This window comes from Lycorma delicatula, chromosome 4 (genome assembly GCF_047948215.1).
Source record: "Lycorma delicatula isolate Av1 chromosome 4, ASM4794821v1, whole genome shotgun sequence".
Taxonomy (NCBI): Eukaryota; Metazoa; Arthropoda; class Insecta; order Hemiptera; family Fulgoridae; genus Lycorma; species Lycorma delicatula.
Window position 1 is genome coordinate 74,144,263 of NC_134458.1, and position 26,865 is coordinate 74,171,127.

The 26,865-nt window shown below is 30.5% G+C and overlaps 2 protein-coding genes across 8 annotated transcripts in view; one reads left to right on the forward strand and one right to left on the reverse strand.

Moving 5' to 3' along the window:
* Nucleotides 1–1,172: 1,172 nt before the first annotated feature.
* Gos28 (golgi SNAP receptor complex member Gos28) lies at nt 1,173–21,097 on the reverse strand. Its single transcript, XM_075363360.1, has 6 exons — nt 20,945–21,097; nt 17,594–17,696; nt 15,350–15,425; nt 11,345–11,544; nt 10,617–10,688; nt 1,173–1,750 (listed from the first exon to the last, which is right to left on the reverse strand). The coding sequence occupies exons 1-6, from the start codon at nt 20,958–20,960 to the stop codon at nt 1,513–1,515; spliced, it is 705 nt and encodes a 234-aa protein (XP_075219475.1). The 5' UTR covers nt 20,961–21,097; the 3' UTR covers nt 1,173–1,512.
* Nucleotides 21,098–21,318: 221 nt separating this feature from the next.
* ScsbetaG (Succinyl-coenzyme A synthetase beta subunit, GDP-forming) overlaps nt 21,319–26,865 on the forward strand; it is a 48,371-nt gene continuing 42,824 nt past the window's right edge. Inside the window, exons 1-2 of one of the 7 annotated variants that reach the window (XM_075363357.1) lie at nt 21,572–21,725; nt 22,802–22,877. Coding sequence is in view for 1 of the 7 variants with exons in the window: in XM_075363353.1 (XP_075219468.1) it covers nt 21,868–21,880 (13 nt within the window). In the remaining 6 variants the exon portion in view is untranslated. The other 6 variants (XM_075363359.1, XM_075363354.1, XM_075363358.1 and 3 more) reach the window with 6 other exon arrangements.

The following is a 26,865-nucleotide window of genomic DNA, read 5'->3' on the forward strand; positions in this document are numbered from 1 at the left end:
ATTGTGTACAAAGGTTTTTATACATATATTATTGCCAACTTAATCTTATTTTGCCTATTGATCTTACTTGCTCCTCATATACTACTTGCAAATTGATAGTACCACGCATGTGACTGAACATGATATGTATAAAAATTAAAAAAAGAAGTCAGTTGCAGTAGTAAAATTTTGTAAGATGTCTAATTGAGATTTTATATGGATACATGAAAAGTCATGATTTTATTCAATAAACATCTCAGCTAAGGCTAAGGATTTTTATAAAGGTATTGATAAGCATTAAAATCTGCGAAGAATTCTCAGTAAGATGGTAGATACACACCTTACTGGATCACTCAAATACTAAATACACAGTAAGTAAATGTCCTTAAATTCTTAGCACTATATAGGCTTCTAGCCGAAACATCCACAGTACACTACTAGGGAATAACATTGAGGATGAGGATGAATAAAAAATTATCAAAATGATTAACTATCTAAAGATATGGGAATATGCTCTACAAGATATTTTTTAAGCTTTTATTCAGATATTTCAAACAAAATTTAAATGCTAAATTTGAAAAAAAAAAACAGATGAATTAACACCATATAGGTAAAACGATAAGCTAAAGATGTTTCCAAGCCACCTAAAACCATTAACAGTACAATCTAAAACCATCAAACAACCTGAGTAAAAGGATAGGAAGGAGCTCTTTTTTGGAGAGAAGAAACTGTTCTAAACTGAAATGGCACTAAAAAATATTCACATGGTAAATAAATTTACTCTTGTTTATATAAAACTGAAAATCATTCTGGTTCAAGAACTACATAGATTATTGGAAGGCTAATTTTTATAGTGTCTAAGGGTGGCTTAAATTAGATGTAACCAAAAATCATTTATTAACGCTAATTATAAGTAAATAACCACTAATAAACTCAATGTTCTGTTTGCATTGAATTGTATTTATTTCATTGATCATTGGCATCCAGCAAACCAATATCTAATCAGTTGTATCTCAGAGAAATTACCTAAAAGCGTCTTCCATTACCTTCTCCATCTTCGCACAGTAATCTTGAAAGAAGATCAATAGATTCATTTCTATGTATTTTTTTGGAAATATTAACCAATTTTATAACTTCTAGAACCCCTGTCACCAATAAAATGAATATAACTATTCCCATAAATAAACACAAAATTAGGAAATATTGAAATTATTTATTATAAGAATAATTATCAGTTGAAACAAACTATTACAGATTTTGATAAGTAAAATAGTGTTTTAGTACAATAAAATGATTAAATAAGTAGGTAAAATAATTACTAATTTTTCATGGTAATTTTCTCTAAAACAATAAATATAATACCAAAATACCAATTCTCTTACATATTTTATACAGCAAAGTCCATTACACTATAAAATTTTATTACATCAGTAAAAACTGCTTTCAAATTAATAACTATAATTTATAAAATTAAATAATGAAACTAAATACATGAATTTATAAATAGGTTGCATATGATATAGAGTGTAAATGTTATCGGAATGTATACAGAATAAGTAAGAAGGTGCAGAACCCTACAAGACAACCAATGATAACAGAATCCCTTCTTTTACGAATATTTATACGTTGCAACAAGCTATTGACCATAGGAAAGCGACTAGAAAGGTCATGCATTCGTGTCTGTAGGCGTTTTAAATTCAGCCGCTGTGAAGCTAAATGCTCCCGGGTTTCCACAGCTATGCTGATTTGATCATCGATCAGTCTGTCAGAACTGGAAAATAAATTTTCAAGTAATTTGATTTCATATTTTACAACTTCATAAAACACTAGAGTAAAGATAAAACTAAAAAGAAAATTCATTCTTGTAGGAAAAAATCCTACAATGATAATTATATTAACACTAAGTTACATAAGACTGTTGTTGCTAGGGCCCAAGTTGTACACCTTAGACCTCCCAATTGTTCATCTTCATAGAATAAAAACAGATTCTAATATAAAAATCTTAAAGAATCATATCTACTTTATTTAGGTATAATTTCCAGCATCTTTAATTTACAGATACTGTTTCCTCAAATTTAGGTAAATTACATTCCATTTGTAATTTCTACAAATTACATTCCAAGAGTGTTTTCCTACACACTCTTGGAGGGATTGTAGGAAGGATAGTTAAAAAATTATGAAAAACAATCTTAAAAAAATTTCTAACTGCTGTTGCTGGTAATTTTATAAACATCAGTTGTCTTGGAAATAGAATTTTTTTCTTTTTCATACAGAGTGCTCGGAAAGTTGCTATGCAGTATGCTTTAGATATTATGTAGTACATTCTGTTATTTTGGCATTAAATTGGTTGTACTGTAGGTTTTTTGGGCATGCTCAGTAATAACCCAAGATGTCAGTTGTTAGGTTGTGATTGAACGTGCTTCATTTCATTGTTTCATTTGAAGGAATCAATAGTTGTGAGAATATACTGGTTCTTTTGGTAGAGGAACACGTTTTTCTCACTGAACACATCTTTTGTGATGGTAACAAGTATATTGATTTAGTGAAGCACAAATTTTCTGAAAAATTTCCAAATACTATTGTTCCTCACCTCAATGCAGTTCAAACTCTTATAAAACAATTTCAGACAACAGGTTCTGTTGAAGATGCTGACTGAAGTGGAAAACCACTTAAATTACAGAAGCTTCTAGATATTTTGGATGCTATGGCTGAAAGTTCATCAAAGTCAATGTGTAAATTAGTACAGCAACAAGATAGACTTACTACCCACATATAACGCTGTAAGAAAAGAATTAACACTTTTCTCCAACAAAGTAATGTGTGTACAAGAACTGAAACCTACAGATCATGCCAAAAGACTAAATTTATGTCAATGGTTTAAAAGTCTTATTGACCAAAATTCCATAGGTATCTTTGACATTATGATTTTTACAGATGAAGCACGGTTTTATCAGGGAGTGTATTAATTCACAAAATACATAACTGTAGTTGACAACTAACCCTTATGAATTACATAAACAATCTTTACATGAAGGGAAAGTTGGAGTCTGGGTCAGTGTGAGTAGAACATGCACTGCAGGTCCAATCTTTTTTGACAATACAGTTGACAATACAGTGATCATTACTGTGTTGTTTTAACAAAGTTCATTAGTAAGTTATCAGAAGTGGAAATCAATCAAAGCTGGTTCCAACATTTTTACGACATGTCTTTGGTGAACGAATCATTTCAAGGGGTTTGTGGTCTGCACGATTGCCTGATCAGACTCTTCCAGATTACTTTTTATGGAGGGCAGCAAAATAAGCAGTGTATCATACGAGACCAAACAAGATTGACGAACTAAAAACTGCAATAACTACATACATATGAGTCATTCCAGTAAATCAGCTAGTTAGCGTTTGAAAATAAATTAAACTTGTGCAGTGTTGTATTGATGTTGGAGCAGGTCATTTCAACACCTTTTATAAAATATTCCAGTTATTGTAATATCCGTTTCTATAAAGTAATGAAATAAAAATATAAAGTAATATTTAAGAAAATTTTGTCATTACACTTTCATAATTCCAGTGTAGAATACTTTCATCTGTATAACCCATGAGCAATCAATCTATAATGTTAAACATCCATCTGATTGCCATTCTGTTTAATGTTTGGTAAAATACTAGTTGATGAAACATGGAATCTGTCAATGTTCCTCCTGCCAAATAGGCACGTAATATGATTTGTTTTTTTGGAAGTGGAAGGTGCAGTGTTGCTAAAATCCATCAATGGTCTTGTGTTTGCACTAAAAACGATAAGAATTTTTACTATTATTATGTTATTGTGACAATATTGTGCAATATTTTCACAACAATTTCAGGGGCCAAGCTAAAAAATTTAAACATCTACTGTCAAACTGAAAAATGAATGCTACAATGTTATGGACCCCAAGAAAATTAATTATTCATGTGATAATGAAGGATCTTAAAAATTTCCCAGGGAATTTTCCTTCCCTCAAAGTTTTGTTTTGCCCATAATTATTATTCTTTTTTAATGTAATTATGTTCTAGGCAATTAATTATGATGTATACTTAAATGAATACAGACATCTTTCTTTTATGACAACAAAAAAATCAGCTTACTGAAAACCAAATTTAACTTAAATAATATCTTAATCCTCCTCTATGAATCATGAGACCTTGCCGTTGGTGAGGGGGCTTGAGTGCTCAGGGATACAGAGTAGCTGGACCGAAGGTGCAGCCATATCGGAGAGGTATCTGTTGAGAGCCAGACTAAGGAATGATTCCTGAAAGAGGGCAGCAGCTCTTTCAGTAGTTGTTAGGGGCGCGAGTCAGGACGACTTAAACGGCCGTATCAACATCACTCAGTCCTCTGAGTACTGCGCAGCTGAAAGCAATGGAAAACTACAGCTGCTTTTTTTCCAAGAAAATGTGGCTCTCTGCATTTTCACGTAGCAATAATGGAGGCGCCTTCCTTGGTAAAATATTCCGGAGGTAAAATAGTCCCCCGTTCGGATCTCCGGGTGGGGACTACTAAGGAAGGGGTCACCAGAAAATTAAAAAATAACATTCTACGAGTCGGTGCGTGGAATGTTAGAAGCTTAAAAAAGGTTGGTAGGCTAGAAAATTTAAAAAGGGAAATGGGTAGGACAAATGTGGATATAGTAGGAATTAGTGAGGTTCAGTGGGAAGAGGAAGGCGACTTTTGGTCAGGTGATTTTAGAGTAATTAACTCAGCGTCAAATAATGGGCAGGCAGGAGTAGGTTTCGTGATGAACAAGAAGATAGGGAGGAGAGTGGAGTATTTCAAAACGCATAGCGATAGAATCATTGTAATAAGGATAAAATCAAAACCTAAATCGACAACGATTGTTAACGTCTATATGCCTACAAGTGCCCATGATGATGATGAGGTAGAGTGTGTATACGAAGAGATTGATGAAGCAATTAAACACGTAAAAGGAGATGAAAATTTAATAATAGTTGGAGATTGGAATGCAAGCATTGGAGAAGGCAAGGAAGGAAATATAGTGGGTGAATACGGGCTGGGCAAAAGGAATGAAAGAGGGGACCGACTTATAGAGTTTTGCACGAAGTATAATTTAGTAATTGCCAACACCCAATTTAAAAATCATAATAGAAGAATATACACTTGGAAAAAGCCAGGCGATACTGCAAGGTATCAGATAGATTATATCATGGTTAAGCAAAGATTTAGAAATCAATTCGTTGATTGAAAAACTTACCCTGGAGCAGACATTGATAGCGACCATAATTTGGTGATAATGAAATGTAGATTGGGGTTTAAAAACCTGAAGAAAAGGTGTCGGGTGAATCGGTGGAATTTAGAGAAGCTTGAGGAAGAGGAGGTAAAGAAGATTTTTGAGAAGGACATCGCAAGAGGTCTGAGTAAAAAAGATAAGGTAGAAAATGTAGAAGAAGAATGGGAGAATGTTAAAAAGGAAATTCTTAAATCAGCAGAAGCAAACTTAGGCGGAATAAAGAGAACTGGTAGAAAACCTTGGGTTTCAGACGATATATTGCAGCTGATGGATGAACGTAGAAAATATAAGAATGCTAGTGATGAAGAAAGTAAAAGGAACTATCGGCAATTAAGAAATGCTATAAATAGGAAGTGCAAACTGGCGAAAGAAGAGTGGATTAAAGAAAAGTGTTCAGAAGTGGAAAGAGAAATGAACATTGGTAAAATAGACGGAGCATACAGGAAAGTTAAGGAAAATTTTGGGGTACATAGATTAAAATGTAATAATGTGTTAAACAAAGATGGTACACCAATATATAATACGAAAGGTAAAGTCGATAGATGGGTGGAATATATTGAAGAGTTATACGGAGGAAATGAATTAGAAAATGGTGTTATAGAGGAAGAAGAGGAAGTTGAGGAGGATGAAATGGGAGAAACAATACTGAGATCTGAATTTAAGAGAGCATTAAAAGATTTAAATGGCAGAAAGGCTCCTGGAATAGATGGAATACCTGTAGAATTACTGCGCAGTGCAGGTGAGGAAGCGATTGATAGATTATAGAAACTGGTGTGTAATATTTATGAAAATGGGGAATTTCCATCAGACTTCAAAAAAAGTGTTATAGTTATGATACCAAAGAAAGCAGGGGCAGGTAAATGTGAAGAATACAGAACAATTAGTTTAACTAGTCATGCATCAAAAATCTTAACTAGAATTCTATACAGAAGAATTGAGAGGAGAGTGGAAGAAGTGTTAGGAGAAGACCAATTTGGTTTCAGGAAAAGTATAGGGACAAGGGAAGCAATTTTAGGCCTCAGATTAATAGTAGAAGGAAGATTAAAGAAAAACAAACCCACATACTTGGCGTTTATAGACCTAGAAAAGGCTTTCGATAACGTAGACTGGAATAAAATGTTCAGCATTTTAAAAAAATTAGGGTTCAAATACAGAGATAGAAGAACAATTGCTAACATGTACAGGAACCAAATAGCAACAATAACAATTGAAGAACATAAGAAAGAAGCCCTAATAAGAAAGGGAGTCCGACAAGGATGTTCCCTATCGCCGTTACTTTTTAATCTTTACATGGAACTAGCAGTTAATGATGTTAAAGAACAATTTAGATTCGGAGTAACAGTACAAGGTGAAAAGATAAAGATGCTACGATTTGCTGATGATATAGTAATTCTAGCCTAGAGTAAAAAGGATTTAGAAGAAACAATGAACGGCATAGATGATGTTCTAAGCAAAAACTATCGCATGAAAATAAACAAGAACAAAACAAAAGTAATGAAATGTAGTAGAAATAACAAAGATGGACCACTGAATGTGAAAATAGGAGGAGAAAAGATTATGGAGGTAGAAGAATTTTGTTATTTGGGAAGTAAAATTACTAAAGATGGACGAAGCAGGAGCGATATAAAATGCCGAATAGCACAAGCTAAATGAGCCTTCAGTAAGAAATATAATTTGTTTACATCAAAAATGAATTTAAATGTCAGGAAAAGATTTTTGAAAGTGTGTTTGGAGTGTCGTTTTATATGGAAGTGAAACTTGGACAATCGGAGTATCTGAGAAGAAAAGATTAGAAGCTTTTGAAATGTGGTGCTATAGGAGAATGTTAAAAATCAGATGGGTGGATAAAGTGACAAATGAAGAGGTATTGCGGCAAATAGATGAAGAAAGTAGCATTTGGAAAAATATAGTTAAAAGAAGAGACAGACTTATAGGCCACATACTAAGGCATCCTGGAATAGTCGCTTTAATATTGGAAGGACAGGTAGAAGGGAAAAATTGTGTAGGCAGGCCACGTTTGGAGTAAGTAAAACAAATTGTTGGGAATGTAGGATGTAGAGGGTATACTGAAATGAAACGACTAGCACTAGATAGGGAATCTTGGAGAGCTGCATCAAACCAGTCAAATGACTGAAGACAAAAAAAAAAAAAAAATATCTTAATACTAAATAAATTAAGTCAAAATAACTTCCACAATACATAAACAATAATGAAAGTACATGTAATTACACAAATTTTGGCATAATTTTCACTTTTGGCAGTGATTCTATTGTTAGGCAAACTAATATGTTGCTTTTATAGCTGCACAGAAAAAAGAAGTTTTCACTAATTTTTTTTTCAAAATACCTAAATCACAATTGGTACAATAGATGTATTGTACAGAAAAAATTAACATTTTATGCTGATAGAATACCTTCATTTTTTAAACTGATTAGTATTTTTTTTTTTTTTTAATTAGTATTATTTAAAATTTCATCAACAGAATTAATATTATTTTCATAAAAGAAAATCATTTTATTTTTTTAAAAATACATTGGTGGGAAGATTTTTCAAAAATGCAGCAAATTATTAAAAAAAAAAATGGTAGTGGAAACATAATAAGATCCTTTCTTTAAAGGCTGAAGTATTTTTTTGAGTTATATGAAAACAGTTCCGTTGTCTGGTTTGGTAAAGGTGAATACTGTTATGTTTTTAAAGAATCAATGATCGTTATTTTCAGCAAAGACTGCAAATTCATAAATAAAAACACAAGGGTAAGTTGACATATTTATTTTTCTAAATATTGGACTACACAATTCATACTTACATGAGGTTTGATAAAAAAAATATGCGGAATTTTAGTTTTTCTCAAAAGATTTCTATTTATTTCTCAATATTGATTTTGTCACCTTCAAAGTACTTCTTTTAAGATACAATACTTTTGTGTCAGCACTTTTTCCAATCTCTGAAGCACCTCTGGAATGCAAATTCCAGTATGGGGTTTAGCTACTTCAGCAATTCTGTCATTATCTCTTCAATGTTGGCAAAATGTCATCTTCCATGGTTCTTTTCAGCTCAAGAATAGGAAGAAGTCACAGGGGGTCATGATCCGTGAATACAGAGGCTGAGGCATATAATGGTGCCAAAGATTCATTATTGTTTTTGGCCGAAGATTCATGAACAAGCCATGAAGTGTGAGCAGGTGTATTACCATGGTGCAATTGCCATGAATTGTTTTGCCACAAATCCAAGCGTTTTCTTCAGATTGCTTCACGCAAACAGCGTAGAACTTCCAGCTACTAATCCTTATTGACTCTGTGATAGTGATTTGGGGATTGTCCATAATCAATTTCTTCACTTTCTCAACATTGTCATCAGTTATTGATAGGCTAGGATGTCCAGGGCGCTCATCATCTTCAACGTCTTCACGGCCTTCTTGAAAATGTTTGTACCACTTGCAAACACTTGTTTTATTCATAGAAGAACTGCCAAAAGCAACAATCAACATTTCCAATGTTGTGCTATGGTTTATTCCATTCTTAAAGCAAAATTTAATGCTATTTCAATTTTCCACAAGTTAAAAATCACCAACCATACAAAACCACGTGTAACTTTTTTGACAGCCAAAATAAACTCAGTAACCAGAATGACTAACAATGTAAACATACATTAGGGATAAGAGTACCAACACAAAAAAAAAATAATTTGACAATTAGACCTATACAGCCTGGGAAATTTAAAAATTCTGCGTATTTTTTTTATCAAACCTTGTGCGATTCATACTTATATGGGCTATCAGATAATGATTTAACAGCCCATTTTTGTACCTTAAAAAACATCTCACTTTTTGAGAGATGACATACTTTATGCATGAATATATGTAGGCATAATAAATTAATAATGATGACAAGCTTAGCAATTTATTAAAGTGCTTCAGAGCAAAACAGTACAGCTTGATTTTATTACAAAGAAATCAATTTGATCATCCCACAAGAATTTATCATCTACTTTTCGGGCAACAGAAGTACTATCATTTAACATTAATAGGAATTCCATCTACACAATTAGCAAGGTTATGTATACCTGTGAAGGACAATGCAACGGTTTTATCCATGTTTAAAGTTATAATAATTTTTTGAACTGCTATTGTAGAATTTTCAATTTCTTCTAAATGATTACTTTCAGATATAAATACAGTTGTGTCATCTGTGAAAAGGGTTACAATGAATGGCTAAGAATTTGAGGCATTAATCTGCAAAGAGGATTATAATGAATGGCTCAAGATTTTGAGGTAGATCATTAATAAACAATAAGCAAGGGATTAAAAACACTTTCCTGATGCACTTTATGTTCCTACAACTTGAAGTGAGGATCTAAATTTTCCATGCGTATTCTTATCTAAAGTGAAATTCCAACTATTTTTAAGGTATGACTTTAACCAATTATAGCTTCTCTGATATTTTGTTGTAATTCAATTACAGTTTTTTTTTAATGAAAACCAAGCTAAAAAGTGAACACTGATTTCAGTCCAAAAATTTGGACACAAAAACTAAATATTTAAAAATACATGTACCAAAACTTTCTTATAGCGTTTAGTCGGCAACCCACTGGGTTGGTCTAATGGTGAATGCGTCTTCTCAAATCAGCTGATTTGGAAGTCGAGAGTTCCAGCGTTTAAGTCCTAGTAAAGTCAGTTATTTTTATACGGATTTGAATACTAGATTGTGGATACCGGTGTTCTTTGGTGGTTGGGTTTCAATTAACCACACATCAGGAATGGTTGAACTGAGACTGTACAAGACTACACTTCATTTTCACTCATACATATCATCCTCTGAAGTAATATCTGAATGGTAATTCCTGGAGGCTAAACAGAAAAAAGAAAGGAAGTGTTTAGTCAGCAACTACTAATGTACAATTAAATGTTGGATCAATGAACTGATAAAGACTTAAATGTTTTTCAAAGCACATCCTGTTAAAAATCTAAAAATATTCTGATTCCATAGCATGTTCCATGACATCCTGCAACAGCAAATGAATAGGTTAAGCAAACAAAATTCAAGTACAGGGGCTTCTCTTCCAGAGAAATGGAATTCCCCTAAAAGTGTTTGGAATAAAAGAGTGACTACTGGTAAGAAAATATTCACAGGATAATTATATATATATTTACAATGACAAATTAATTTTGATAGCATCTGAAAAATTCCAAACATAACTCATCAGGATTGAAACCTTAAATTTTCTGAATAAAATGCAGAGATGCTGCCACTTCACCACAGAGGTAAATTCAATTTACCAACAGGACAATTATAATTTTTATGGTTTAGTTTTTTTCCATATAAAGCAAACTGAAAAAATGTATTAGCTAATGAAATTTACCTGCGAATATGTTCAGATTCCTTTGCATACATGTCCATTCGTCTGTTTAAACCAGTTGAATTTTTATAAGCACTGTAACATTAACAAGAAAAAATTAATATATGTATCATAAACAAAATTTAACTAAAGCTGACTAAGAATTAAGCTAATCAAAATAAATTTTCTATGAAGCTCCTAAAGATGGTGTAACAATTAAATAAAAATGAAAGAATCAGCAGTGACTGTGAAATAATGGTGGATATAAATTCCATGAAACATTTTTTTTTCTACACAGTATTTTTTTTGTGACATCTTTTCTTTTTTTTTTTTTTTAAGGAGTTTTTGAGGCCCATGACTAATCAAACTTTATCCATAACCTAACCTAAGAAGGCTAAAAACTGTAACAGAAACAAATTATAATTAAAATTAGAGAAGTAATTGGTGAGATGATCAATATTTGGTAGTAAAGTAAGATATATATTTCTCAAGAAAGCCCATAATGCTAAAATTTATAACGTTTGGTATGTGTCCAGGTTGATTTCACAAATTTTTAGAATAATGATTTGGACTCTGATCATTCATACCACTACATAGTACAAAAAGTGCAAATATATTAGAAAAAAAAGAAGCTAACTAACTGTGTGCAGTTAACTTGATCGAATCAAGTTGTACCTAGCAGTAAATATAATAAAAAATTCTTTACTTCTTATTTAAAATTATAATAAGTATCTCAAAAATTTTTAACTTACTCAATATCATTTCGAACACTATGAAGCAAATCTTCTCGTTCACGACGTGTTCTGAAGTTCTGTTGTGTTTTCCGAAAATCCTGTGTGTAATCCTGAAGAATTTCCCTGTGTCTTTGTAATGTGTGAACCATTCCAGCACCTGTTCCATTTCCAGGTTCACTAGCACCCATCTCATTTAACTTTTCATTTACTGTTGTCAACTATAAATTTAAAACATATTTCTATTATTAAAATGAACTTAATAAGAAATAACAAAAAATTGTCCTTTTTGAGAGAAAGTGACTGTTGCTGATCTGAGTGTGTGTGGGTAATCTGTGTATCCACACATCTCAGGAAGTCAATTACCAAGGTATTTAGCTGGACAGTCGCTGTAGTTTCCAGTGTCATACCAGGAAAGCAACTGAATGCACAGGTAGGGTAGTTGTAGTCATAAGCTATGGTAAACAAGGTAACCATGTAATGGTCCACGTGCATCCAAGAGGAGGGTACTAGTAAGTGTGGCATAGATCACACTGTTATACTGAGTCCCAGTCTGGGAGAGAGTCCAATAAAGCCCTTTAGGTAATGGGGAGGCTACAGCACCAAATGGCTCTGTGGCATGAGGCACAGAGATCTGCCTCCTGCTGCAGGACAGTTTCTGTGGAAGCTGCATGTGTGGTGGCTGGCATCCCACCCAATTGAACTGATGGTGCTTAGGTTTGTAAGCACTGGTGAGACCACCTTAGCAATGATTTGGATGAATGGCTGATGTTCAGATGGCAAGAATGCTGGAACAGCACAACAGGCAGGTGGTCCCACAAGCTGATACATTATGTAGGCCCCTGGGTTAATAAAGAGTAGGGGAAGTTGAATTTTGAAATGGTCCAGTTTTTAACAGGTCATGGATTGTTCAAGTTCTAACTACATGTTCAAGGAAAGCGCTCGTCCTGCGTGTGCATTTACTGTGAGCAGTGTGATACACGAACACACAATTTTCAGCTGCAGCTGATGGGCCTTGCAAAGAGATGTACACAAACATTGGGAGAGATAACCACCAACAACATTGTCACAAAGATGCTTCAGAGTACAAAGAATTGGTCGGCTATAATGAAAATGGTGACCATGATCAGAAGAAGAGATGCCAGAGTAGGACAGCCTGTGGTGCTAGTAAGTAGGTGCCCCTGCTTGCAAGGATAGGTGCCTATGATGATGGCTACAGGACTCCTGTGCCAGGTGCCTTGATAACACATCGGAACAGAGTCCCATACTCGTGATGCTGTGAAATATCAGATATGGTGGGTCCGGCATCATGAGGGTGAGGGGAAGGAGTTTTAGTTGGAGAGCCTGACACTACCATCTGTTTGGGGAGGCGGTGGCTGATAGAACTTTTCCCTCCTTCAATGAAAAAAAAGTATACTCTTAGTGCTAGTGGCAGCATGAGGATGTGCATTGTCATGAAGAAAAAAAAGATTCTTTTGTTAGCATTCCTTGCCGTTTATTCAGAATCACTCTCCAAAGCTTTATCAACATTCCATACTAAACATCTGTAATTATTGTACCCAGCTTCATAAATTCTACAAACAAAATTCCTTTACAGTCTCAAAACTTGGTAGCCATCAATTTTGTATGAGTCTTTTGGGCTTGTTTGGCAGGTGTGTATGTGCGCACACGCACGCATCTAATCTTTTGTACCGTTCTCTGTCACAATATTGATGAAATGAGTCCATGTCACAATAACTGTCTCATACCCAGTAACAATACTGTCAAAAAAGATTACTTTCTCTATTCTGGATTGCTGAAGAAAAGTCAATGCCGCTCCCACTCTTTTTGTTTTATGGGCATCTGTAAGTTGTTTTGGTACCCATCGTCTGTAAGATCAAAACCCAACATTAGTATTACACTAGTGTGGTGTATTGACTAAGAGAAAGAGAATAATCTGAGGCCCAATGAATTGTACAAAAGACAAATAAACTGTTTTAAACAAGTTCAGGAACTTTTTTTTTTTAGAAGACCTACCTTGTTCATAATTTTATGTATTCTTAAAATCTTTGATGACTAAAGAAATTTGCAATTAAACACATTTATCACAATCTATGCACTGGAATGTATTAAAAAAATTTAAACTGTAAAGGGCATTACACATCTGCAGATGGTTAACCACATATATAAATAACTGGTAACACTGAATACAACTGCATAATAACACATTATTTTAAATATGGTTTGCATTAACTAACAATACTGTCAATTTCATTAAATAGGTTGTAAATCTGCGTTTATCTTGTTAACAGCATGACTAGTTTTTATGAACAATATATAAAAATCTTTGCTGATCAATTCTACATTTTATGATTTCAATCAATATTCTTTAAAACAGTTGAAAAATAACATTTTATTTATACTAATAGAAAAAATTCTACTTGTAATATTCTAATGCAAGAGATACCAATTTGTCAGTACACTACTTGTGAATGATTATTATAATTGCAACCAAACTTTGAAAAAAAAAATTATATTTGTTGCAAATTGGTAATACACAAAATGTTCTAATAATACTTTTTACTGTCTTGTATTCCTGAAACCAAAAGACAAACATAAATAAAACAGAACACATATCATTGAATTTGCAATTAAACCGCAGCTATAATAAAAATAAAACTTCTCTGAATGTAATATTTAGATCTTTATGTAAGCTTATGTTGATTCACTGTTTCCATGATGTGAGTACAATTCTGAAAATAATGACAGAAGACAATGATGACATTTGATTAAGAAAATAAGACCTTATGAAAATTATAGACTTTGATACTATAAAATTATAGTCTGTTGATACTATTTTGGAACTTATGGATGAGGTCAAACATCTATCCAGGATGGAAAATACTTGGAATGTACATCTCAAAAAAATTATAAAAAAATCCAAGTGGTCACTAATTGCCTGATTTGTCAAGATTGTAGTTCATAACAACTCCTGATGCTGTTAAAAGTTTTTGGTACAGGTGCAGATTGTTTAGGGTACTCTGATACACCACATGAAAAGCTAAAAAATCTATTGTGAAGTAACTCAAATTCTCCAAAGATTGGTGTATTTATATATCTTTACTGTTTTTAGAAGCCCTCCCACTGTTTTATTACTAGAGGGTGCTCTAGGGTTGTTGCCACTAGACCTACGAGTGACTGCTGAGGCTAGATTGACGGCATACTGGACTCATTGCTTATTGATGGTGACTTCATCAATTTGTGGTAGATGTGATAGAACGGATTAGAAAGACTACATCTAGAGTGCCAAGGAATTGTTTTGCTTTTTGCAGGTGATTTGGGTGTATGATTGTGTTTGAGTAGAATGTTTCACATCAATTTGAATGAATCCTTCAGTTAAATCCAGGCTTAAGTAAGTTGTAGTTTTAGACACTGAGATCTATACATTCTTAAGATACAGTGTTAACACTGTAATGAGAGGGGGGAGCATAGGTAAGTATATCTTTGACTATCCTAGTAATTTCATAGCAGTTAGAGCATTAATTAAACTCTGTAATCGGTAAGGAAATGTTAATTGAATCCAATTTTTCATCACAGAATGTGCACTATTCTAAAGGGAGCTTTGTAATATACATTTTCTTAAGGATAATGTCCTCCATCAGACATTCTATTTGTTCACATACACAGCAAAATGCATCATTCTAAAATGTAAGGCTCAAGAAAATTTCAAGATTTCTGAAGCCTTTTTTTTGAAGATACTGAAATTCCTGAGGATGAGAAGGTTCTGATCATCAAATGGACGAATTGGGCTGGGTTTTAGGAGTGAATGACATTTGTACATGTGTTAAATCATACTGCACTTTAGTGAACAGTATTCAGCTAAATGGTTATAATAAATTTAACTGGAATAATAAGAAAGTTTACAAATTCAGCAATTTGTAATTTACTACTAGAAAACTATTTTGTTGCAGTATTAAAAATTAAATAATTAACTGAGTTAATTAATTAACAAATATAAATTTAAATTAATTTTTAAAAAAATATTACCTTAGCTAAGAGTTGTTCTATTTCCATTGACTGCGACTCAAACATATGTTCACTTGAAAGTAAGGGTTCAGTATCACTAAAGAAAAAAGAAATAAGATGTATAATAATAAATCATAACAAATATTTCTGAATTCCAAATGGAATTCATGTCATTTTAAGTCAAAAAAATTTTTATTAATTAATCTACGCCCTTAAAATAATAATGGTGAACACGGAAAATATGTACAGATGGATTATATGCAACTGATTAAACAACAGCTTCAGTACAGCAATGAACAAAAATTGATATCTATTAATAGGCCAGCAGTTAACAAAAGAGAAATGAACATTGATAAAATACGGAGCATACAGGAAAGTAAGGAAAATTTTGGGGTACATAAATTAAAATCCAATAATATGTTAAACAAAGATGGTACACTGATTTATAATATGAAAGGTAAAGTTGATAGGTGGGTGGAATATATTTAAGAGTTATACGGAGGAAATGAATTAGAAAATGGTGTTATAGAGGAAGAAGAGGAAGTTGAGGAGGATGAAATGGGAGAAACAATACTGAGATCTGAATTTCACAAAGGGAACACAAAGATATTCATTATCTCTGATTTTCATATGCAAATAACTTGTATGTATTGATATCAAAACACTGATTTATATGTCAAGTAAGCAACAAAAATTGAGCTTCCAATAAGTAAATTGACCCCAGAAATTACAGTTTTAACATTATGTGTTAAAATGTGAAGTTTTATATTATAGTTCAGCAGATTATAAATAAAATGCAATAATGTGTTCAAAAGTGGAAGTGTTATAGTTTTTGCAAAGGATAAAACTAAAGTTAAAAATTCAGAAACAGTACTGAAAAGGTACTTAGCGATCTTGTACTATATGTACAATGATTTCTGAATTTATTTGTCTCTTGTATTTTTATCGATCTTTGTCAAGTTAGAGAGATATCTTTAAAGATGCACTTATGGTCTTAGGAGAACTAATTCATAAAAAAAAAGTCTTTTGGAAGTCTAACTTCAGATAAATAAAAACCTTTAACTTAGAAATGAAATAAAAAGTTCATAAGAATTACTCCAAGCTCCACAACAATAATTGAAAATATAAAGAGAAATCTGAGGGTGACAAAAATTTATTTACAATTTCTCCTTATCAAAGAGAATTGATTTTTCATACAGTTCATCAATAATACATATTACAAATGAAACATTTTTAAATGTAGCAAAATAATGATGTTACTTGTCCTGAATAAGCAATAAAGGTACAAAGGTTATAAATACAATAGAGAAAATGGAATAACTAGATTAAGAAAGAATTACTGGCCGAGACAGAAATAAGTGTAAGATTTAATGGCTTGAAACTGGTAAAAGCTCTTAGCTAAGGTTTATGAACACACATTTTTTGATCAGTGACAGGTCCTGTTGATACTAGAAGTCACCAGACATGCTCACACAAGGACTTCCCACCACTGAAGACAGCATCAGAAAATAATTACAGGGATTTTTAATTTGCAGTAATTTTTTTTAATATGTAGCTTTCTTTTCTTATAACTACTAAGCTTAGCTAACTAATATTTTATAATATGCTACATCCAGAGGTAGTAGCAATAGCTTTATAGTTTACATTGTATAATATTCTGGAATTACTGCAAGCATACTTCTTGCAACGTTTCTCATTCTAACCGAGCTTTTTTGAAGAAATCCTCTACAAACAATGGGTATTTTTTAGCAATTGTAAAATTGATGTTTAACAAATCTTTATTTAAGGAAAAAGTATTTTCTTCTTAAATGGAGGGTTTAACCCTCATCCACTCCCATGTTCACAGCCTTTGTGAATACATTTAACATATATCAAACAGTTGCTTTATATATATATATATATATATATATATAAAATCATTACTCACAAATGACAATTAGTTGTTTCAGAAAGAGCAAAAGTGATAAAACTTCCAATTTTTAGTTATAACCACTCCTTTTTTAATAAATTTTATTTCCTTCTAAATCTACCTAGCCCTAAAACAACAATACAAAAAATCCATGAACTGAAAACGTGAGAAAGTATTGCAAAACAATATATCTACAAACAAGCAGTGATTTTAGTTACAAACAAATTACTGAATATCTATTAAAATTTACAACTTAATATATCAATTATCCATAAATGAGAAAAATAATAGTTTTAAAACATATTTTTACAAATAATATAATTTCTTACAATTTTTTTTATTAAAAGAAAAATAACCTGGCATTTCTGTAGACTCCTAATGGTCCAGCTCCCAGCTTACTAAATGAAAGTAGTTTCTGATCAATCTCATTTTCTAGTCTTCGTGCCTGCTTTCTTAAATCTATAATAAAAAAAATCATGGATTACTAAAGGAATTGTAAAATCTGGCTTTATGCTAAGAAATCCCTAAATATAATGTATTTGATAACATCCAGAATTATTTGAAAAATTACAAATGGACTTATGTTAAAGTTATTCATAATCCAAGAAAATTATACAGTGACAATTTAATATCTAATTCAAACAATAAATCTAAGACTATGAGGACAGTCAAAAAAAGTGAAAGCAGATTTTGAAATAAAACTTCACCAGAAGTACAAAAGAACTCAACCATTATTTCATCCCCAATTCAGGTAGCAAAGGAATTTATTAAATTTCTCTCTAGAATTTCAAACAAAAATAACATTTAGTCAGTTCTAACAAAGCCACTGTTCTTGAATGATTTTGTTGATTCAGTATTTTTATTTTCCTTTGATACCCAGAAGGTTAGAACTAGTATTTTAAATATAAAGAGTAAACATTCAGTGGGTATTGATAAAATTCCTGCCAGTATTTTAAAAGAAACTGTAGTTGATATTACTGTCCTTCTTACAAATTTAATTAATGAATTTATTAAAGACAGATCATTTCCTAGCTGTCTTAGGAACTTTGCTGTTATTCCTCTCCTTAAGAAAGGTTTAGCACTTAATATACAAAATTATAGGCCAGTTTTGTTATTGTCCATACTTTCTGAAATATTTGAAAAAATATGAAAAAAATAAACTTTAATAAACATTTCTTGAAAAACATAATGTATTAATAAACTATCAGCATGGTTTTAGGAAAAGATTTTTAACCAACATAGCCACTTCCCAGTTTTTAGAAAATATTTTAAATTGTGAAAATAACAAAAAGATTCCATTATCAATTTTTTGCAGTCTTAAAAAAGGATTCGATCTAATTTTACATTTTTTACTGATGAAAAAGTTGGCAACTATGGTGTCAGAAGAGCTGCTTACATTTTCTTATGAGAATACACATGTAAAATGTAGGTCCTCATTTCAAGATGTAGAATGCTGAATCCCACAAGGAAGTGTCTTCAATCTCCTGCATTTCTTACTGTTTATTAATTATCTGTCTCATAATCTTGAGCCATTGACTATCACCCCCTGTAGTGATGCAACTGCATCTGTATCTACAGAGAATTATTTAAAAGGAACTGAAAATTAGAACCAGGTAAATTAAAATTATTCTCTTCTCAGGTGATATGATACTGCTGATCATGTGGATAGAATTTCCATAAATGATGACAGAATCTCTGTTGCCCATAAAGCAAAGTTTCTAGGCATTTTATGAACTTCAGGTTCTCTTTAGATGACAAATTACTTTTATTTACAACAAAATCAAAATGTACTGCTTACCTTTGAAGCAACTTAATAAGATACTAAGATTATCATCATTAAGTATATGTATATTAGTATTTATGTATATTCCCATCAAGTACAACATTATCTCTTTGGGCTTTCTTAAAAAGTAAGAACTAGTTTTCAAAATATAAAAATGGGCTGTCAGATCATTGTTTGCTACCCACCAACACGAATCGTGTAAACCAATATTTAGAAAATTAAGAATGATAATTTATCCTTACGTTTATATCTACAAATTTGTAATCTTGGATAAAAAGAATACTTATTCTTATAATTAAATACAATATTTTGGCTTATGAGAAAGGGCCTAAGTATGATTCCATTGTTGTTTTTAATAATGTACCGATTAACTAAACCATTTTTCCACCAATTTACTTAAAATGCAAATCAGATTTTCTTTTACAGAAACAATACTTTGTCAATATATTTCTAAATAATGCTATTTAAAAAACCCTGAATTTTATGCATCCTTGCTACATGCACACATATTGTACTCAAAATTTTTTATTAATGCGTTCTGAATTGTGAATTATTTTGTAGTTAATTTATATATTCGTTTTATTATTTACCTTAATGATATGTAATGTGTTTATATTTTAAATACTGAATATAGAATTTAAACACATCTATATTTTATCATGTAATTGTGTATTCTGTGATGTTCCTCTAAGCAAGGTTTTACAATAGTTTTCCTTAAGCAAATGCAAGAACAGTTCTTTTTTTCTGTGTAGTAGTACACCTACCCATTCCATCTTGATAAAATTATTATTTTAGCTGATCATGGTATAAATAAATCTGCTAAAGGATTGTGACATTTTTCATGTAATGTTTAACAATTTACAACAGGTGACTTTGTGTGAATATGTAACTTATAATAGAGTGTACAAAAGATCCTATCATAAAATGGGATTAAGGATCTCATATAAATAATAAGTTGCATAACCATGACCAATGAAAATCAATTTTAAAAAATTGCCTCTATTTAGCAGCATGGTAGTATTATCAAGTTTAGTATATAGATTTGCTTTCTTCAAACATTAAATGAAAGATATAATACATAAACAACTGCATAGTATTTTATGTTAAGGATTTTGCTTCTTTTTTAACTTGCTCAGTCTTCTCTAAAATCAATACTTTTTAATAAAAAGAACTACATAGGTAAAATAAATCTGAAGATATATTGCTGCATAAAAAAAGTGTAGTTATATTACACACAAAAAATGTAACGTCAACAATAAAAAATCTCAAACATATCTCTAAATAAGATTTTAAAACATAATTTGCAAATTTAAATAATTAAAACAATTGGTTTATGTAATACCTTATTTACTGTGTATTATTCTATTCAGATGTTTCACAATAACATGATTTCTTATTTTATAATTAAAAATAAAATAACTACGCGTTACTAAACTTTTCCTTTTATAAACAATAAATACATTCCGAGGTAGTTGGAATTGGTTAAATCACACAATTCAACACATTTATATATCACGATTAATTTTGTGAAGAAATGCAAGTTTTAAAAAGAAAACAATTTATACTTGGCAACCAAGAAACTTTCCACATTCGGTGAACAGACTAAGAACGTTCTTTAGTTTAACAACATTCACTGATAAAGATTAACAAGATACATATAAATACGGTCACAAATAGCAAAGAACACCGTCTCAATAACATACAAAAATTAACAGTGAAGAGGGTCATTATTCCCTATTTTGATTATTATTATAGTACAATAATCTCCAAACAAGCACCAATGAACTGTGAACAAAACAAATACCCTGGATAGTACATTAAAAATCTGACAAGTTAAAAACACTTGTTTTAAGGATTTTTATAAAAATTAGAAAAAAATTATATAATCAGTTAAATATACGTTTATTAAAATAAAGTAATCTACCTTCCCATCCGTTCATTTTTAAATTTTGACATACAGACACATCACAGACCGCAGTAACAATATGAAGTCAAATTCTTTTCATTAAAATCAGCTGTTTATCATATCGGTGTTTGGACTTTTGAAAACAATTGAATATAGTATAATTACTTTCAGAATCATAAATTTACCCAATAAAACATTTTTAAATAGAATAAACATATTTTACTTGAACTGAAAATTATAGTAAAACAATAATTCAGTCGTTAAAATAATATATATACATATTTTATGTAAAAAATGCTTATGTAACCTGATTATTAGAATTTATTGGTTTTTACACATTCCGTGAACGTTATCTTTAAAATTAGTTTGCTAAGTTTTTTATCGTAATAATAAAATATTTAAGTTTTGACATATTTTCAGTATCATGTTGATCTTGGATATGTAAACAGGTGGAGTGCCGGCCTATATGAAGCGGCGATGATTTGTTTTTCATTTCACTCCCATTAGCAGTTAATCTTGGCAGTTCAAAGTTTCATCCGGTAAGTGAACACGTGATAGATAGTTTATCAACTTGTGTCATAGTTATCTATTTATAACGCTTAACTATTTTGTGTTTGTCGTAAAAATATTTTGAGGTTTGGGAATGTTTTTGTGTTACCATTTTTTTTGTCAAGTTTAGCATTTTTTTATAGAATTATTTTTAACCTAAAATTTCTTTGTATGATTTTCAGCGATCACTATTCATTGAAGTGTAAATCCTTTAGTATTACTCTCCACACAGTTGATTACTGTATTGTATGTGAGTTAATATACAAACTTTGTGACAGGGCATATTTGAAGTTTTATGAATCTGTAATTATTTACTTTTATTTACATTATATTTTTGGTGGAATTGAGAAACAATACACAGTTATATAGTTAGTATAAAGGGATTTTGGCTCATGTCAGTGGGAGGTATTTTTTTCAGGAATATTGTATTATAATCTTAATTATTTAGAATTTTCAACTGTGTCATATTCCATTTTGTAATGATTGAGTTGATTAATGTAAAAAAAAAATTCTGAATTAATACAGCTTCCTTCTGCTCAGAAGTCAATGGTTATCCTTAAATTTTTTTGAGTTGACATTCAGAAGAATTATAGTCCATTTTCCTACTTCTATAATATATATATATTTTTTTAAAAGTATGACTGCAGATTTGAGAAAAATAAAAATGCACTTAAATTTAGAAATATGGTTTTAGTCGTGGGAAAAATTCATCTACAATGTTATTGTTAGAAGCACTAATTCTAATCAGGCCTATATTGACGCATTAGCATAATTTTATTGATTGGATCCATTCTGTTATAAGAGGATGAAATAAATGATAATGAAAAAGTTTTATAATATGGTTTTTGTAAAAAACTTAAATGAAAATTTTTATTTCTTTTGGATAATATTTAAAAATTGTCTGTTCATTAAAATAAAAATTTGTACATGAAGGGTTAGTGTTAATTAACTTAAAGATTGTTCATATTTTTTTTACATTAGTATTAAATTCATTTGCTTTCTGGTTAATTGCTTGTGGTTCCTATAGTACCTATCATTGGCTTCAAATTTATCTTTATCTATATATGTGTTTTCTTATACATTTTTTTAAACATTTTCATAACCCTTGAAGGAAATAATTTATATTACTTTAATAGCTGCTCTATATAATTATAGTTTTATAATCGGTAAACAGTTTTTCAATTGAGGCTTAGCACTTGATGAAGCTGAAATAATAGTAATGCAAGAAAAGAGCACATGTAACTAATATCAGATCAGTGTTGTATAGAGTTTGCATGAAGCGTTTTATTGTAATTTTTTAATAGCTGTTAAATTTTCTTTTTTTAGCTGCCAACTAGGTGAACTAATGATTTTGTTCTGATTGCCCTTCATCCTAAATTAAAAGCCTACATACATTGTGTGTGTAAGTTAATGTGATATTTTGTTTTAATTCACTTATTTTACATAGGAGTGAGACAATGATAGTATTATAATATTTTTTGTTTGGTACAGTATCTTGTAATGTTAAGCTCTTTTATGTGATCTTCAAGTGACATTGGTGCCATCTCAGATCACCAAAACATTGAGAGCATGTTAGTTGTGTAGTTTAATGTTTTTTTGATTGTGTTCTCTCTTCATGACATTTTGTTTTCTTTTTTGTATTTTGAAATAACATTTTTTGCATCACTATTTGTGCTGATAATGACATCAGAGCGTCAGATGCTCTGATGTTTTGATCTCATCAGTTTATTTGTGCCAGTATATTATCTTGTGGGTATTATATTCTATGTGGTTTAGAAAGATTTCTTGTAGAAAATAGCTCCCCCAACAAAGTGTGCTCTATGAAATTATCCATATGAAGTATAAGTTGTTAGTCAGGTCCTCACATTAATATATGTACTGTATAGAAACCCTTCATAATCATTAAGTTTGTTTCATACAGAATTGTTTATTAAAAGTCAACAAATGCTGACTAAAATGCATTAGGGGTTATTCACTGGGTTTTGATAAATGATTTTTTTACTGGTTGTGAAGATTTTCTCACTAAGGAACCTATGTAAGTAAATTGTGTTAATTCTGTGATAAGTTTCTTTTTGCGCTTAGGCCCCATGACCATCAAAAACATTACTTATCAAAACCCATTGAATAAACCCTAATATATATATATATATATTCAAACTGTGAGGGCCTGTCTAACAATTTATATTTCATTTATAATTTACTCTAATTTGATTAACTTACAAGGTTTTTGACCAATGCTTACATTAATTTTATTTACAAAGCAAGAAGTATACTAAGGTTGTTTCATATACTTACACATAGTTTTTTTTCTAAAGAAAGAAACAAGTAATGACAACCAAAAGTAAAACAGAAAATATTCTGAAACTGTCTACAAGTGTTTTGTAAGGAGAAAACTGAAAAAATAAAAATTATTTAAAATCATATGGGTATGCATAATAAAACTTATAAGAATGTTTTTGTGTGATAAAGATTTTTGAGGGATCAATATATATATATATATATTATTATTATTATTATTATTATTGATGTTATATATATATATATATATAAATAATTTTTATTCCTTAATTATGGATAATTCAGCAGTGAAAAGGTTTGTTAGGCGAATTAATCAAGAAGAATCATGATTACTATACATAAATTACTTTAATCACAAATGTATGTGTCTGTATTGGTTATCAGTGTTAGATTTTTAATCTGGTATTAGTCACTAATACTACACAATTCATATTTAAACAAATGTATATCTGTAGTAGTTATCATTTTTATTAGTAATTCCCTTTGTACTTATAGTATTATTATTATTATTTTATAACATAAAAAATTGCTTTATATTCATTTCAATTAGTAATAGTGATAATTTTTCTTACAACATAAAAGTTTATAATTTCCTGAGTCCCACGATCACTACAGCTACAATATTTAAAAAAATCAACTCAGAGTATCTCTATATAAAGTGTCCTTCACAGTGTTCTTCCTACTCAATAAACAATGATATAATAATAATAACTATTATTATTATTGTTATTCAGTTTAATTTAAATTATTAAATTATTATTATTATTATTAAATAAGAATATTTACAAAGATAGTAAGTATTCTCCAATGTTAATGTTGCTTGTTCATTTTTATTTTTAAAATGTACAGTATTAGTGAAAAATACAAGTAAAACATCTTATTATTTAATTTAAAAAAATTATGAAATTTTTTTTATAATAATGCAAGGTCTATAACCCTTGAATAATTTTTTTAATGATTTTTATAATATGGAGAATTATTGTTATGAAATATAAATTTATTGTTTGTTTTAGTTCATATTTTAAGTTCTGTTGAAAATTAGTATTGGAAAAAGAAATACCCAAAAATAAAACTTTCGGGTTAACCAACATTTCATCAGGGAATTCAGATAAATCAAATATGTTATATTTGTTCAGTTTCCATGTGTGTAATTCAAATTACAGATTAGTTTAAAATAGACTATTTTTCTTGTTGAAGTCCTTTAACAGAGTACACTACTTTTCTTTAATAGCAATATCGATGGAAAATTAGCCACCCATCATCATCTTTTTCATAAAAAATATTAAAAGGTATACAGAATGTTCCAGGAAGTCCTGTTTAACTTTACAGGGATATTCAAGAAAAATTTATGTAAACAGATCCAGAATCGCTTTGTTTTTGGGTTATGGTAAGTCAAAACGTTTTCCTCTTTTTTTTGGTTTCAAAGGTAAAACAGTTGTTGCAAAAGTACTGCACTTATATGATGTAATTTACAAGGCTAAATTCATGAACTTTTTATGTAATTTTTGATAAAGGGTTGAAAAAATTGATCTGAATGTCACACATTGGATTTTTCTGAAAGAAATTCCTCAGAAATATAAAAAAGATATCCAAACAATGTAACGGTTTAAATTTTCATAAAAAAATATTGCAGTTAAAAATAAAGACAAGTTTTGCAAAATAAAAAAAAAACACTACAAATCTTGTAAAGTATTTAATAAAATCTGTACAAAAAAAATTAACAACAAACAAACCACAAGTATAAATAAGTTGTATTTTCTAATGAAACAGTGTAATGGAAAAATTAAGTTGAATATTTGTCTGTCTGTAGCAGTTGGTTTTATTACTGACTTAACAATGTATTATTTTTCTGCTAGGGGTGCTATAATGCTACTTGATATTAGTTGTAGTGTATTTCACTATGACATAATATTTTTATTGGTTACTGTGGTAGTGATTGCTAAGATCATATTACTGCACTATGTTGGTTGTTACTGATAAGTTAACTTTCAGTTTAAAATGGAATTTGAATAAGAATAATTTAACAAATATCCATTAGTAATTTTAGTATAAGTTAAGATTAACAAAACTGTTGTCAATAATAGGTATTCAACAAAAGGTCAATAATGATTTACCACAGTTTCTGGAGGAAATCCTACTAACATGAACACATGTGTCTTTTTAACATGATAGAACCCCAGTTCCTTTATTGCCAAATTATTCATCATCTGAATAAACATTTCGTAGCCGTTAAGTTGACCAAAGTGGATCACACACATGGCCTGCCATGTCACCTGATATGAATCACTTCAATTTCTTTTTGTGAAGAGACACAGAACTTAGTGTATGCCCAGAAGTCAGAATGCATAAATAACCTGTTTCAAAGAATCATGCTTGCCACCAAAAACAAATCAAAAACAACCAGGAATGTTGAAGAATGCAGTCCCAGTTATAACTCACCGAGTTGAACGTTTATCATTACTTTAATTAGGAGGATATGCCTGTTAGATTTAGCAGGAACCTCCTGGAACTCTCTGTATTAGTAAAAGCATATTAAAAACAATAATGTTATTTCGTATAATTTTACTTTCCTGGCAACATAGCTCTAGAGCTGGTTTTTTTCATTTCTCAATGTTTCATGACCCAGGGACTCCATAAAACAAAAAAAGGGTATAATGCTCATATCTATATATGTAACTGTACTGGTGTGTTTGAAGCTTATTAACTTTTGACTGGTTAAACTGGATTTTGATGAAATTTTGTACAGAGACGTGTGTGTTTGGGACAATTTATTCAATTGTCCCATGTAATTGTCGGTAGATAGTCTTTTGGGGTCAATTTTCTCCAAATTTTGCAGATGTAACCTTACTTCATTAAGCTTGATACATGCATATATATCTTACCATTTTAAAAAAAATTCCTTTATAATTCCTTTATAATATTATATTTTTATTTATTGAATTTTTTAACATTTTTTTATGTCTTCCTAGTCATAGTAGTAGTGCAAGAGAACCCCCCCTAAAAAAAAATACTTTGGGGGTGCTATTGGGGATGCCAATCAAGGTTTAAAAATATTGATTTTTTGAATTTAAAAACATTTTTTTTGGTTTATT

What these genes read in the sequence shown, in the direction of transcription:
- Gos28 (XM_075363360.1), bottom strand. An exon ending in GGAGTCTACAGAAATGCCAG is followed by an intron (nt 15,426 to 17,593) that starts GTTATTTTTCTT and finishes TTTTTTCTTTAG; the next exon opens with TGATACTGAACCCTTACTTT. An exon ending in GAATCTGAACATATTCGCAG is followed by an intron (nt 1,751 to 10,616) that starts GTAAATTTCATT and finishes TTTATTTTCCAG; the next exon opens with TTCTGACAGACTGATCGATG.